Below are 14,911 nucleotides of genomic sequence, written 5' to 3' on the forward strand. Positions count from 1 at the left end.
TGAGCTAAACTCGGAAGTGCTCCAAACACCAAATTTCTCGGATCAAAATGTAGCCCTCAATGATCAACACACTTCTTACAAAGGCTCAAGGTGGGGAAAATACTCCTACTAGATCAAACCCTAGAGAGAAGTTAGGTTTTAGAGTGAGGAGCTCTCAAAAATCGGTTTTGGGAAAGTAAGAGAGAGAAAGAAAATGTGAAAAGTGATTTAAAATAACCTAGCTGCCAACTGATATACGACTCTCCCGCTCGAGCGGAGAACACAACCCTCGAGCGTCAAGGACAAAAAGCTAGGTACGCTCGAGTGCAGTAAGGCCTGCTCGAGCGCCAAGACACAGAATAAAGTACATCCGCTCGAGCGTGAAAACCAGTCCGCTCGAGCGTAGATTTCTCCTTCCCAAAACTTACACCAAAAAGTACCACCTGCTCGAGCGCTAACAATCCCACTCGAGCGCGACCCGCTCGAGCACAAGAAACCAGCTCGAGCGTAGAAAACACATCTGCAGAAGTTTTGCAGAGGCACGAAATACTGAAACTGTGAAAACCCCGCTCGAGCGGACCATTCAAAAACTGGGCAACAACAATGGGAGCTAAAGCTCTACCAACCTGAAACAACCAAGCCCAACACATTCTAAAACTCAGACAAAAGAGTTTAAAGGTTGACAACACGATAGGTACAACTACCAACTCCATGGAACCGCGTCCGGAAAACAACAGAACAGCAAAGGGATAACCGGGATCACTATAGGCCATTTGTAGTGAGGACTTGGCTCTGGTCCTAGATGTTTGGCCGGTTGGGTTGGTGACTACCCTTGCCCCAGGTAGTTCTTAAGAATCATGAAGATTCGATTCATGAGCCGAATATATGAAGAATCGATTCATGAGCTGGCTGGGGCACTTGAGTCGAATATATTGATGAATCTGCCCTTGCCCCAGGTGGTTCATGACCATTTGCCTTGGGATTGGGGCCTCGAGATCGCTGCCATTGTTGAAAATAAAAGGAGCGAGCGCTTCGTGTCGATAAACACACTTCATTTATCTTTTCTTCTTGTGTCAAGCTCGAACTTCGGCCGATCTTGGTGTTGCAATGAATCGCAGCAAAAAACCCACCAGTGCGGGGGTTAGGTCGTCCAAGAAATGGGAGATTCGTGAGTCCCCAAGTCGTCGAAGCGGATCACCCCGAAAGGAGAGTCAACAACCATTGAATCTATCTTTCCTTGTCCTGGATCTTTGCCTTAACATTGTCAATGATATCAGGGGAAGGTTGGCAATGTGCACGAGCTGGGCTTGGGCACAGTTGGCTCAAGACATTGCTAGCCATGAAGGATTTCCGGGCAACGGGCGTTGATTCAGAGCTGCCGCTTTACGAACGCGTCTTGTTCCCCCTTTTTCACTTTCGTGGTTGAAAAATGGATATTGTAATGTTCGAACATGGATTGTGTTTATGTAACAACTGTTTGATCAAATAAAAAGTTTTATTTCAAACATTTGCGTTTTACTCTGAATTTTTATATGCTTAGTTAAGCACCTTATTTCGAATGTTGGCATGTCGTTTAATTTTATATGCTTAGTTAAGCACTTTATGCGGCGTTTAGACGCGGACTTGTTGCTTTGGTAACCTTCGCATGTAAAAGAGATGTAATGCACCAAATATAGCTCGATTGGCTTAGTTCAGGCACTTGGCAGATCGGCGCAATAAATTTGTAGCGGCCTGGTTTAAAAATGTGGCCAATCAGATTAATCAACGCAATAATTCTGTTAGAACGCTCTGAATCCGGAGACTAAATCGGCCCTAAGGTGTCATGCACCAAAGGGCGCTCCGAATCCGGAGACTTGATTTGGCCAATCGTGATATCCACGAAGGGCGTTTCGAATCCGGAGACTTAATCGGCCCTAAGGTGTCATGCACCGAAGGGGGCTCCGAATCCAGAGACTTAATTTGGCCAATCGTGATATCCACGAAAGGCGCTCCGAATTCGGAGACTTAATCGGCCTTAAGGTGTTATGCACCGAAGGGGGCTCTGAATCCGGAGACTTAATCGGCCCTAAGGTGTCATGCACTAAAGGGGGCTCCGAATTTGGAGACTTAATTTGGCCAATCGTGATATCCACGAAGGGCGCTCCGAATCCGGAGACTTAATCGGCCCTAAGGTGTCATGCACCGAAGGGGACTCCGAATCGAGAGACTTAATCGGCCTTAAGGTGTTATGCACCAAAGGGAGCTCCGAATCCGGAGACTTAATTTGGCCAATCGTGATATCCACGAAGGGCGCTCTGAATCCGGAGACTTAATCGGCCCTAAGGTGTCATGCACCAAAGGACGCTCCGAATCTGGAGGCTTAATCGGCCCTAGGGTGTCATGCACCCAAGGGCTCTCCAAATCTGGAGACTTGATTCGGCCAATCGTGATATCCACGAAGGACGCTCCAAATCCGGAGGCTTAATCGGCCTTATGGTGTCATACACCAAAGGGCGCTCCGAATCCAGAGGCTTAATCGGCCCTAAGGTGTCATAAACCAAAGGGGGCTCCGAGTCCGGAGACTTAATTTGGCCAATCGTGATAGCCACGAAGGGCCCTCCGAATCCAGAGGCTTAATCGGCCCTATGGTGTCATGCACTAAAGGGCGCTCCGTATCTGGAGGCTTAATCGGCCCTAAGGTGTCATGCACCAAAGGGGGCTCCGAATCCAGAGACTTAATTTTGCCAATCGTGATATCCACGAAGGGCGCTCCGAATCCGGAGACTTAATTCGGCCAATCGTGATATCCACGAAGGGTGCTCCGAATCCGGAGGCTTAATCGGCCCTATGGTGTCATGCACCAAAGGGGGCTTTAAATCGGCGACATGACGAGCGCTACAATGGATTTGTGCGACCAAGAAAAATGATTTGCATTGCAAAAATGAAATATATATAAGTATCAAAGCCCACAGGTCAGGTCAGTGATAAGGTTTTCATAAAATCGCTGCTTGTGCCGATTGCGGGGAGCTGCGGATTTCTTCAATGTCGTGGACTGTCGGGAAGCGTACAAGCTGATGATAAGTGCTTGGAACGGCCTTCATAATATGTAACCAGGTTCACTCTATGATGACGTTATACGGCAAAGGGAGCTTTACGACCAGGAATTTTACTTCGACTGTTCTGGAGCCTGCTAGAACAGGTAGTGTGATCTTCCCTAACGGGTACTCAGGATTCGTATTAAAGCTGAACAATGGGTGAGGAGCCGAAGACAGATCTGACTTGTTGAGGCCGAGTTTGATGAAAGTCTCGTAATACATAACCTCTGAAGTACTCCCTGGGTCTATGAGAATGCGCTCAATGGTGAACCGGTTTACGTGTAATTTGATGACCAACGGATCGATGTGGGAGGCTGTTGCGCCACTAAGATCGGAGTCATTGAAAGTAATCGTCGGAGCTTCTCTGGGCCACTCGGTTGGAATATGTTACTTTTAGGAGATTGGATGCGAATGAATTGTGTGCACAGTTGGGGATGCTGGCAGGCTGTAGATCATATGGGTTATGCCAAGTGGGGGTGAGTCCTGGCTCAAGGCTAGTGCCTTGATCAGTTGGCCCTTTCTCACAAACTGCTGCAGTCAGCCGTCCTGCACCAGTTCTTTCAGGTGATCCTTTAATGTGTAACAATTCTCAGTTTCGTGGTCATGATCTTTGTGGTACTCGCACCGTCTGTCCCTTCTTCGCGTATCGGGAGGCCCCACCATCTTCGACGGCCATTTTAAGAATGGAAGGTGTTAGACTTTGGTCATTATCATAGTGACTGGTTCTGACAATTCTGTGTACTTCTTGTCGGCACGCCTCGAGCGCCTATTGTCGACCTGCAGTTGTTCATTCGTCCAGTGGGAGCATTGGTCGCTTGATCAGCGAGAGTCCCGCCTTTTGTCTCGTTTAGCACGTTGCCGTGGCTCAGGGCTCGGGGGTGGCACGGAACTTATTGGTTGAGCAATTTTAAGGGGGCTGTTTTGTTGGACATTTGTCCGGCCTTAATTCTCAGGGTGTCATCTTCCACCTTGCAATACTCTTCAACTTTCTTCATTAACGCCCAGACTGTTTTGGAGGGTCTTCTGGTCAGGGAACTGCGAAGAGCGCTGTTAGGATGTAGTCTCATTTTGAAAGCGGTAATGGCCATGGAGTCGTTGCAAGCGTCGCCAACGAGATTGAAGCACTCCCAATAGCGTGCCGAATATGCTCTGAGCGTTTCTCCTGACTGGATCTGCATAGCCCAGAAAGGGTCGGCCTGTTTCGGTTGTACCTCATTGGTGATGAACTTAGCCCTGAAGGATTTCTGTAATTAATTGAAGCTTTTGATCGAAGCCGGCTCCAGCTTGTAATACCACCTGACAGCTAATGGTCCCAGGCTGCTGGGGAATATTCGGCACATGAGGGCCTCGTTGTCTGCATGCAACGTCATGGCCTGCTTGTAGTGACGGATATGATCAGTGGGGTCTGATTTTCCGTCGTAGAGGGTGAATGACGGAGCTTTGAACTTCTTGGGCAGGGCCACCCTTGTAGTCTGTCGGACAAAAGGATCATGCTGGTCATCTTCGTCTGAACTGCTTTTTCTGCGCTTGTTCCTTGTACGTAGACTCTTTTCGGAAGAGCTGGAAGTTTCGGATCGTCTCTTCTTGTTGAGCTCCGTAGGCAGTGAGTTGGAGTCGCTATCGGTATCCCTTGGTCGGGCTCGAGGTCGTTGTCCGCCTGCCTTCAGAGGACGTTCGGGATCTTGGCGCACGGCTTCTCTGGATTTTGCTACCTCCAAGGCCAAATCTTGACGGAGACGTTCGTTTTCAGCGATCATGTTCTCCAGCCTTTGTTCGTTCTGCTTTGCTTGTTCCATGATCGTTTGCATTGTCTCTTGCGCTAAAGTCGTTGGTGAATCGAAGTTCAAAGCGCGTCTTGCAGCGATGGTTTCCTTTTTGAGCATATTTGCTGGAGTGAGGTCATCTCTCTGTGTGGTCTCGTCGGTGGCTATTGGAGGATCTTCAGTCACGCCTACCATGGATGTATTTGAGTATTTCCCATAGACGGCGCCAATTGTGGAGAAGTGGTTTGGAAATACTCTTCTGATCTTGGGAGACGCCAATGGTCCTCAGCTGGTCACCTGAAAGGACACAAATACTCCGGTCGGGGGTACGAGAATTAGCACTCCGATGGACAAGTCAGTCCTTCTGCTCAAGATAGCTTGTCCTCTAAGTTTAAGCAAAGTGATTGTTACATACCTTTCCAAGTTCGCTATTCCTGTATTTATACCTGTTTCTTCTGGGCCTCGGGGCCAGGGCCTACTTTTTAATCATTGTCCCTTCTCTTATTCGGCTCCAAGGGTCTATACTTATTCAGCCCTTATATTATATTTGGCACCCTATTCTCGTAGGATACAGCCGATTAATATCAGGCTTCTAAAGTGCGCACCTTCTGTCTTTTCCATATATTCGGCTCCCACATTAACTATTATACCATCTCCTTATTTTACAGCACTCTCTTTCTCTCTCTTTACTAACTCTATGGTTATTCATTGTTTCCACCATCTTCATCATCTATCGGCGTCGCACATTCTCACCATCGGTCGGCAACCACTATTTTTATTGTCAAACCACCACCATCTCAGATTTGATACCTACGAACTCATATTTGAAATCAATAACTTTAGATCTGAGATTAAAAAAAAAAAAAACCTAGATTTGACAGAAAAATGAAAAATCGAGATATTGCAATGAAAAGTCATGAGTTTTTTTGCTTGTTAGTTCATAGATCTAAAAGTAAAATTTGACTCTAGTTCATTTATTTAGTATGCACTCTATTTTTGTAACAGTAAAATTTTACTCTAGTTAACAATATGATGATCTGCTTAACGACAGTAAAATTTTACTTTGAATCATAGTAAATTTTACTCTGATCAAAGTAAAATTTTACTCATTTTTTTTTTATTACAAAGTAAAATTTTACTTTGAATCAAAGTAAAGTTTACTATAGTTCAAAGTAAAATTTTACTTTGAAACAAGTTGCGATGATGGCTTTACATGAGAGTGTTGTGTCATGGATCAGAGTAAAATTTTACTGTTGGAAGAACAAAGCATCACAAGGAGAAGAAAGAGAGATAGAGAGATAGAGTTCAAAAATAAAAGAAGAATAAGAAGAAGAAGAGCATAAATGGTGAGTGACACACACACACACATAGAGGGAGAGAGAGAGAGAACACAAACCATCAAAATCAAAGAGAGAGAGAGAAAGTGAAGGATCTCAGATTTGATGTTTGTAAACCGTCGCAAATCTTTATTTTTCAGCAACAACGGCTGTGAATGATCTCTGAAGTTGTAGATGCGACAAGTGATGGTGGCGATGAAGATGGTAGAGAAAGAGTTCTATAGTGAGCAGTGGTGGTATTGATGGAGAGTAGGAAATGAGTAGATAAAGAGCAACAATGACATGAGCGAGACAGAGAGATGAGAGAGAGATTGCAAATCTGATATGCGCGCGCACACACACACACACATATATATATATATATATATATGAGGGTATTATAATAAAATAAATAAGTTTTAAAATACTATGAAATTTTGAAAAAATTTATATAATTCTTGTCATTTTGAAGGATAAGTTAGATACTGAGGAGTCTATCATCAAATTCTCCAAAATTAAAATCAACTCATAGCCAAATATATAATTAGAGACTATAAATAAAACATATAAAATTGCAAATGAACTTAGGGAAAGAATAATTACAACAAGATTAATAAGTGAATTTGTTTTCTTCGTTGTAACCAAATTTATTGCTCTTTTTTTCCTTATTCTATGGCATGACACCTTTCGCCCATCTATCCTCATTTAGGTCTCATATATTCTCTCTCTTTCATTCCTCACCTATCTATTTTGATGCCACAAACATAATGAACCCTGTTATCGAAAAAATAAGAAAATGAGTGACAATTTAAGTACTAAAATATCCGAAAGTTTATCACGGAGGGTCATTCTAATTGGTAAGAGAGTATGCTAGTTGGTAAGAGAGTATGCTCCTCTCCTTCCTGACCAGAGTTTGAATCTCTTACTACTCAAGTGAAAGTCCAACAATTTAAGTGAATCGACTTGCTTCCTCCAATTTGACTTATAAAAGTGAATTCTAAAAATTCTACACGAAGAGTGTTCTAAATATCAAAATATATATATATATATATATATAAAAGTCAAAACACGCTCTGTTTTTTAAAAATAAAATTTTGTATTGTTAAGAAAAACAAAATTGTAAACTGACAGACATGTGAAACCCTAACAAAAAATTTAGTCAAACAAACTGTTTACACAAAAATAAAATAAATTTGGGGTTACACATCAATTTTTATATGTCTATTATATATATATATATATATATATATATTTATTATTATGTCTATTATATATATATATATATATAATAATAAAAGGGTAAAATAGGAAGAAAAAAAAAAATACTCTGTTTTCATTTAAGAGAGAGTCTCAGCTGGTAACCCTCTTCTTCTCATATTCACCAGAAGCCTCTCTCTCTCTCTCTCTCTCTCTCTCTTCACTTCTTCACCTCCTCCAGCCATCTCTCTCTCTCTCTCTCTCTCTCTGGTTGTTTTAGGGTTTTCATTGTCTCCGTTCAAGCTTCACACCATTAAGAATCACATATACATACATATATATTAATCAATCTACTATAGAGAGAGAGAGAGAGAGAAGCACTTCATCGAAGCTTCGTGTTTTTCAGGGTTAGATTGTGACGAATGAAGCTTCGTGGACGATCGAAGATCAGAGAAGAAATATCTCTACAATCGACGTGAGACAAAACTTGCACAAATTCCACTGTTTCGAGCGTTTGATCTGAGTGAATTCTCAAAATTTCAGTGTTATATATATATATATGTTGTTTCGTTTGGACTCTGAATCGGAGACTTTGAAGAGAAGAAACTCCATGGCCTCCTCACCTGTTGTTCCAGCCAAGTCCCAACCTCTCCACAACTTCTCATTACCTCTCTTAAAATGGCCGAAGAACCACACAAACAATCTCCATCGCGGCCGCCGCCTCTCCGAATCATCTCCTCCTCCGCCGCCGCCGGATTCCGCTTTCCGCCATTCTCCGCCGTTTGATACAGCCCCGCCTCGACAATCTCCGCTTCGGCGGCCGTCTCCAATGCGTGACTCTGCCTCCGAGTCGGAATCGGGGTACGTTTCTGAGAATCGGAGAAAATCGGCTCCTGAAATTGTCAAGAACGGCTTCGTGGTCTCCTCTTCTGATCACATAATCGAGAAATCGGAGAAAAAATCGGCGGTATCGGAGGTTGATGGAGTCAGATCGAAGATCTATATTCGGCTCAGAACGAAAAACAAGGTCGATGATTTTCAAGAAGAAGGGAAAACAGGTACAGAAGGAGGAGAAGTGGAAGAATCGGTGGCAAAGACGTGGAATTTGAGGCCTAGAAAGCCTATTGCGAAGCTGCCGAATGCGAATGGAGGGTCATCGAAAGTTCCATTGCCGGAGAACAAAGCTCAATTGCAACCGGTGACATCGAATCGACCCGAATCGATTTGGTTGCGAAGCGGTCCTGAAGCAGAGGTATCAGAGAAAGAGGAGAAGAAGAAGAAGCAGAAGTTCTCGATTTCGCTTTCTCGGCAAGAAATTGAAGAGGATATCTTTTCGATGAGTGGATCAAAACCCGCAAGGAGGCCGAAGAAGAGAGCGAAGATTATTCAAAAGCAAATCGATGTAAGAATTCATCATTCTATGTGGTTATTGATTATTGAGTGGATTATTATGAATTTTGAATGGCAACTAATGCATTGAATTCATCTTTTTTGTTCTTTTTTTTGTGTGCAGAATCTGTTTCCAGGTCTGTGGTTGGCCTCGATCACCCCTGACTGTTACAAAGTTTCTGAAGCTCCTTTAAAGGTATAATTTCTTTCATCTGAATTTGAGTTTTGAACATTGATAATTGGATGTTTAATTTGTGGGTTTAGCAATAAGATTATGCTTTGATTGCAGGGTTAGTTGATAGATGTAAAAGTTTGAAGGCTTGTGATGTGACTTCCAAATTTTGTGACCTCATTCAAAGGTATAATCAACCAAAATCAGATGGAAGGAGAAATAAGTGAATCTTGTTTATGGTTTTTTTTTTTGTTTAATCTTTTTTTTTGTGATGAGCCTAACAAATTTGACTGAAAAGGCTTATCATTTTAGTTTCTATAAGCAGTTTCAGATGTACATATGAATTATCTATTTACTTAATAGAGGTTTTTTTTTTAATTTTTAAATCCTTTATCTTGTTACTTCATGATGATTTGCTGCTTGATTGTTTAACATGCTGAGAAGTCAGTTCAAGAGTTATGTTATTGGTATGCAAATTGTTGTGGTGCAAAGTTGAGAATGCCCATTTTGATTAGTTACTTGAAAAAGCTATTTCTGTGACAAAATTGTTGTCTGGTTTTCAATTGAAGAAATAATGTGAGGCATTTACGTGTAAGATCTTCAATCTGATTTAGTTATCTACCATTATCTACTGAGCTTGAATTGTCATCATTAATGAAGTACTTTTTCCTGTTTTTGTTATTGATGTCTATAAACAGAAATGATGAATTATTCTTTCTGGATACATTATCTTGGCAGCTGACAATGTCGATGATTTTGTACTTTGTTTTTATTTGAAGGGTGCATGTAAACGCAGCAGCATTTACATTTCGGGGAGCCTGGAAGAGGTTCTTACTCGAATGGTGCATGTACACGTGCCAGTATTTAAAGTTTGTGTAATCTAGGAGAGGTTTTTACTTCAAAGGTGTACACGGGTATGTTTTGGGAATCTAGGAGAGTAGTTTGGTAACAATTGAAGTCATGTGCATATTTAGACTTAAGAATAGTGGAGTTTTTGAGATTCACGACAGTCCAAGGTTTTTAAAACAATCGTTACGAAATGTAATGGCAGTTACATAACTGACTTAGAGGTCCCGATACACTGTAGTGTTTGTCGGTAAAAATAAAATAACAAAAATCAGTAACGGCTGTTACACTACTGTTCTGTCCCATTTTTTCACTGTTACAGCATCTATGAGGATAAAAAGAACTAGACACGATTTTGGCTCACTATTCTTTACATTCTTATTGTTGCTACTGCTCTTTAGCTTGCCAAAACACTCTATCTAGCCCAGATCTATTGATGTGGGGGCTAAATACAGCATATCATGATTTAAATTGGATTTTATAATGTTGCTATATTTTGGCCTGTAGTAGTAATCAGTATTGTTGCATTTGTATTACCATTGTACTAACAAATCTCGACTTGCATATGCTTTATTGTCATGAATTATTTACTGTTTTAGCATTTGTACACGATATCTTCCACTTCTTTTGGCCTTCAAATGAACATGAAAGTTCAATATCGTTTTTAAAACATGTTTTTGGGTGCCATCATGGTAGGACTTGATTGTGGAGATCTACCATGGATAGAGCTGACCTAGAATGGTTGAATGAATGTTAAGAGCTCGAACTTTGCATGTCTTTGGGAAGGGATCGGCTAGGGTTGGGATGACTCTGCTCAATTCCTACGATTATCTTGTTGGGCATTTGAGGAACTAAGTTCCTTGTGACGCGGCATTCTTTGCTTCTGCAATGGCATTGGGGAGGTTCTTCATGACTGACAATTTGGTTTGTAGGGAAAAGGGGAGCTCTAGAATAGGTGGTGCCTGGAGTTTTCTTCCACTATTATATGATTGCCATAGGGATATGATATCCATTTTTTTCTCCTTTTGGTTGTGCTTAAATTGGCAAGAGAATTGTTTGAGAGACAAAAATATGAGAAGTAGTTCTTGCTTGCCTCGTTTGGTGCATTTTGGGATGAAAAGAAGCACTAACTTTTTGATGAGTTTGACTGTTGAGTCTCGAGATAAAAGTGCAGGCTCTCTCTTTCTTGTTTAGCTTATGTATTGGTTGGTAAATCTGTCTTTGGATTCTTTTCTTTTTTTTTTGATAAGTAACTCATATTATAATCAAAAAAGATAGATATACAATGAAGTTCAATACACATTCTTTGTAGGGAGAACAAACATAAACAAAGAAATAAACTACTCCCTCAAAAAAAAACAAACTAAGCCTAAAGACGGCAAACACACCAAACACAACAAAGTATTCAAAATTTCCCTCTAGCACTCTTCAAGTAATGAAGTTTCACATTGAGTTTTCTTCTGTTATCCTCCTTTGTAGTCTTCTCATTAATGGGATCACTTGGAGATGAATTCCCTCTACTTGGTAGGCTCTTTGTTTGACACAAGAACTCTTGATTTAATTCTCCATTTCCCAACTCTCCCATATCACTTGATTCAAGGACATCAAAAGCATTAGATGTTGATGGGGTGAAAAGCTGCATCTCTCCCTCTTTGTTTATCACTGTCGTTGAACCTTGCCCACCATCTCTCCCTTTTTTCTTCACCACTTTTCATTTGGTTGGAACTTGTGTGTTAGTCTCCTTGACTCTCCACTCTTGTTTGGAAGATGGAGGGTTCAAGGTCTTTGCTTTCGGAGGACACAAATTAGTGGTATGACCAAAAGTCTTACAACCATCACACCTTTGAGGCTTCTATGGAACCTCAACTTGAATCTCATATGAGTCACCATAACTAAGATTTATTTTGAAAGACTTAGGGATCTCTTTATTTGTTGGCACTTTAATACATATTCTCGCAAACGTAAGTCTGCTTCTCTTGAACGTAGGCTCATCCAAATAAAGAGGAGTTCCCATAATGCTAGCAATGTAATCCAAACCTTCTTCAGTCCAAAGCTCCAAAGGAACATTATACAACTTCACCCACAACGGAACACTCGAAAATTCACCCTTTATTAGTTTTAGTGCAAGTTGCTATTTTTTAACAACAATCAATTTAGATTGTGTTGGGATTTGTTGAGAGTGGCAACAAAATGCCAGTACTTTATTCTTCTTTTTTTTTGGGGGGGGGGGCAAATTGCACTTGTAGTTGATCTCTTGTGTCGATTTGATCTTTATAATTCTAAGTTTAGCAATTTTATCCTTAAATTTTTTACATTATATCGATTTAATCCAATTGATACTACTATTACTTTAGACAGTGGATTGAAATTAAGGACAAAATGGTTATTTCACTCCTCAAGGTGATTGAGAGTTGGTTCCAGTTTAAAATTGTTCATTCTATTTTGAATGGATCATTTTACTTTTTATTTTTGTTTAATTTTTTAATGGAGGTTATCAATTCAATTAAATTGATACAAAAAGAAAAAAAAATTAATGGTAAAATTGATACAATTGCAACTACTAAAATTAAATTGACATAAAAGACAATGGGTTGGGCTTCTCTTATATATATATATATATATATATATCAACATGAGAAAACTTGAGAGGTTTTAGGGTTCATTACGAATTTTATTTTGATAATTCGAATCATTTATTTTTTAAAGCTTTCAAAGTATATCATTCATGAAAAAAGTTAGACAAATTCGATAATCGTAACATTTTTATTTTACATGATTGTCTCTAAAAAAATAGATGGTTTATGTTCAAAAATATATTTGTAGTTCATTTCTTGGAAACAAATAAGATAAAATATAAATGTTACGATTATCAGATTTAATTATTTTTTTAAATGGATAATATAAATTGAGAGTCTTACAAAATTAATGATTAAAATTATCGAAATAGAACTGATGATAATTTTATATACTTCTTAAATTTTCTTATATTGAGATATAAACCTGAGATTAACTTATCCCGAAAAGAAAAATTACAAGACCTAACTTGTGGGCTGGCTTACTCATTTAGGTGGAAGACAGCAAGGGAAAATGGGGTGCAACTACAAGGTCTGCCCATCTTCTTTGAAATTGTTTTCAACCTTTTTTTTGGATTTCTCAAAAGAGAAAATAAAATGAAATGGAATATCTACTCGTCTTATATAGCTAACTAAACAAAATAATCGATTTCTTTGACAAATGTATAGTCATTTTTACCCTCATTTTTCTAAATCAATAAAGAGAAAATTAATTACCATTCCATTTTCTTTTTCATTTTTCTTTGCTTTTATCTTCACAAATTTAAAATCTATACAAAATCTTAGTTGCTCCTCTTGTTCACAAATATACATGGATGATGATATATTCATGGGATCTTTTCTTTTTTGAATGAATTACAAATACACTTCTTAAAATTTATTTAAAATTCAAATTATTTCTTGTGATCCTAAAAATTACAAATATCTCTTTATTAAAAAAAATTTAACAAAATTAACAAAAAAAAATAAAATTCATAACTACTATCCTATACAACAATAAAATTATTTAAATTATTAATTAAAATATAATTCTAATATCATTAAAAACTGTTAATTACTTGATAATTTTTTAATAAAAGAGGTCATGTGTACGATTAGAAAATTTGAAGGTGCGAGATGTAATTTTTAAAAATTACAAGAATAAATCTATATTTTAAACAAATTTTAAGAGATGTATTTATAATTTATTGCTTCTTTTTTGAAAGATATCTGTAATGGTTTAACTCTTTTAGGTCTTATCTGACAACTTGATTCTTTGTTTAAAAAATCAAAAACCTAAATTAAAATTAAAAAAAAAAAAGAAGTCAAAGTCACTAAAAATTCAAGTCATACACAGTGGGTGTTTGAGAAGTGAGTTTTTTTGTAGATTTTTTTTAGTTGTTGGATATTATTAGAGCAAAAAAATTTTGTGTATGAAAAAATAGTTGGATTTTTTTGTGGTTAGATGTAATATTTGTAAGAGAAAAAAGAAAATGATTATGGGATTTGATGTGATATTTTGTTTAGATTTATTTTTTTTGATTTTGTAAAATATTTGTCTTGTAGTGAAAAAAACAAAAAAACAAAAAATCCAAAAACCAAGTTTACAAACATGGCCACAGTCAATTACAATTTTCTATGCAACTAAAAAATTTATATTTAAACACATTTTTTTTAATTAAAAAATTCAAAAAATCATTACAAAAGTTAAAATAAACCTCACCTTGTTTGGGAACATATTATTTTAATAATTTTTTAATTTTTTGTAAACAAATATACAAAAAAATAAAAAATATATTGTGACAACGTATAGTGACTTTTTAACTTTTTAATTAAAAGTAAAGTTTGCCAAATGAATCCTTAGTAACTAATAATTTGGAAAAAGAAAAGCATTCAGATAAAAGAAAAGATAGTTGCATCTCTCCTTATTTGGATAAGTTGATAGATAAATGAAGAGAAAAATGGTGATTATAGAGTCCGGATCCTCTGCAGGGTTTTCCTGCAGCCCATCCTGCGGTGCAAGGCAACGACGTCGTTTTTTTTTTTTTTTTTTTTTTTTTTTTTTTTTTCAGCTTCTTCTCTGCTTCTCTTTTCAGAGACAAAATCCCCAAAAGTTCCAAATCGAAAACCAGAGGAAGACGAATGTTTGAAGACGAACAAAGGACCGACGAACGGCGGTGGACCGACGATCGGGAAGATGAACCCGGAGTCCTACCAAAGGCCCAAAATGTCTCAGATTCTATGTATATATATGTATATGTATATATGTTATATATGTATCAAGTTATATATATATGTTATAGGTTCTATATATGTCTCTTCTTCTTCTATATATACACACATATAATGATATAATATGTACTGCCATGGTTTTTCAATTGCAATTTTGTAAAAAATAGGACTTCTCTTTCATTTCAGGTTCTCTCTCTCTCTCTCTCTCTCTCTCTATATATATATATATATATTATAGAATTCAATGAATGAGTATATCAAGCCCCAAAAAAATTGTTAAGCCACTAATACGGATCAGAGCCACCATGCCAAACAAGGCTTTTGAAGCTACACAGTGACTCATCTACCCTCTCCTCCTCTCTCTGATCATCATCTTGTTCAGTGTCTGAGG

General features: G+C 38.4%; 1 protein-coding gene across 3 annotated transcripts; it reads left to right on the forward strand.

The window, feature by feature from the left end:
- Positions 1 to 7,438: 7,438 nt before the first annotated feature.
- Positions 7,439 to 10,963, forward strand: LOC114284479 (uncharacterized). Of its 3 annotated transcripts, none has more exons than XR_003636918.2 (4): positions 7,472 to 8,731; positions 8,843 to 8,914; positions 9,008 to 9,077; positions 10,433 to 10,963. XR_003636918.2 is itself a non-coding variant. In XM_028227404.2 (3 exons), the coding sequence occupies exons 1-3, from the start codon at positions 7,889 to 7,891 to the stop codon at positions 9,011 to 9,013; spliced, it is 921 nt and encodes a 306-aa protein (XP_028083205.2). In that variant the 5' UTR covers positions 7,439 to 7,888; the 3' UTR covers positions 9,014 to 9,276. The 3 variants fall into 3 exon arrangements, 1 of the variants encoding a protein (XP_028083205.2); XR_003636919.2 differs by lacking the exon at positions 10,433 to 10,963 and adding an exon at positions 9,670 to 10,100; XM_028227404.2 differs by lacking the exon at positions 10,433 to 10,963 and having other exon boundaries at positions 7,439 to 8,731; positions 9,008 to 9,276.
- Positions 10,964 to 14,911: the final 3,948 nt, after the last annotated feature.

This window comes from Camellia sinensis, chromosome 2, assembly GCF_055761805.1.
Source record: "Camellia sinensis isolate YWXY chromosome 2, ASM5576180v1, whole genome shotgun sequence".
Classification (NCBI taxonomy): domain Eukaryota; kingdom Viridiplantae; phylum Streptophyta; class Magnoliopsida; order Ericales; family Theaceae; genus Camellia; species Camellia sinensis.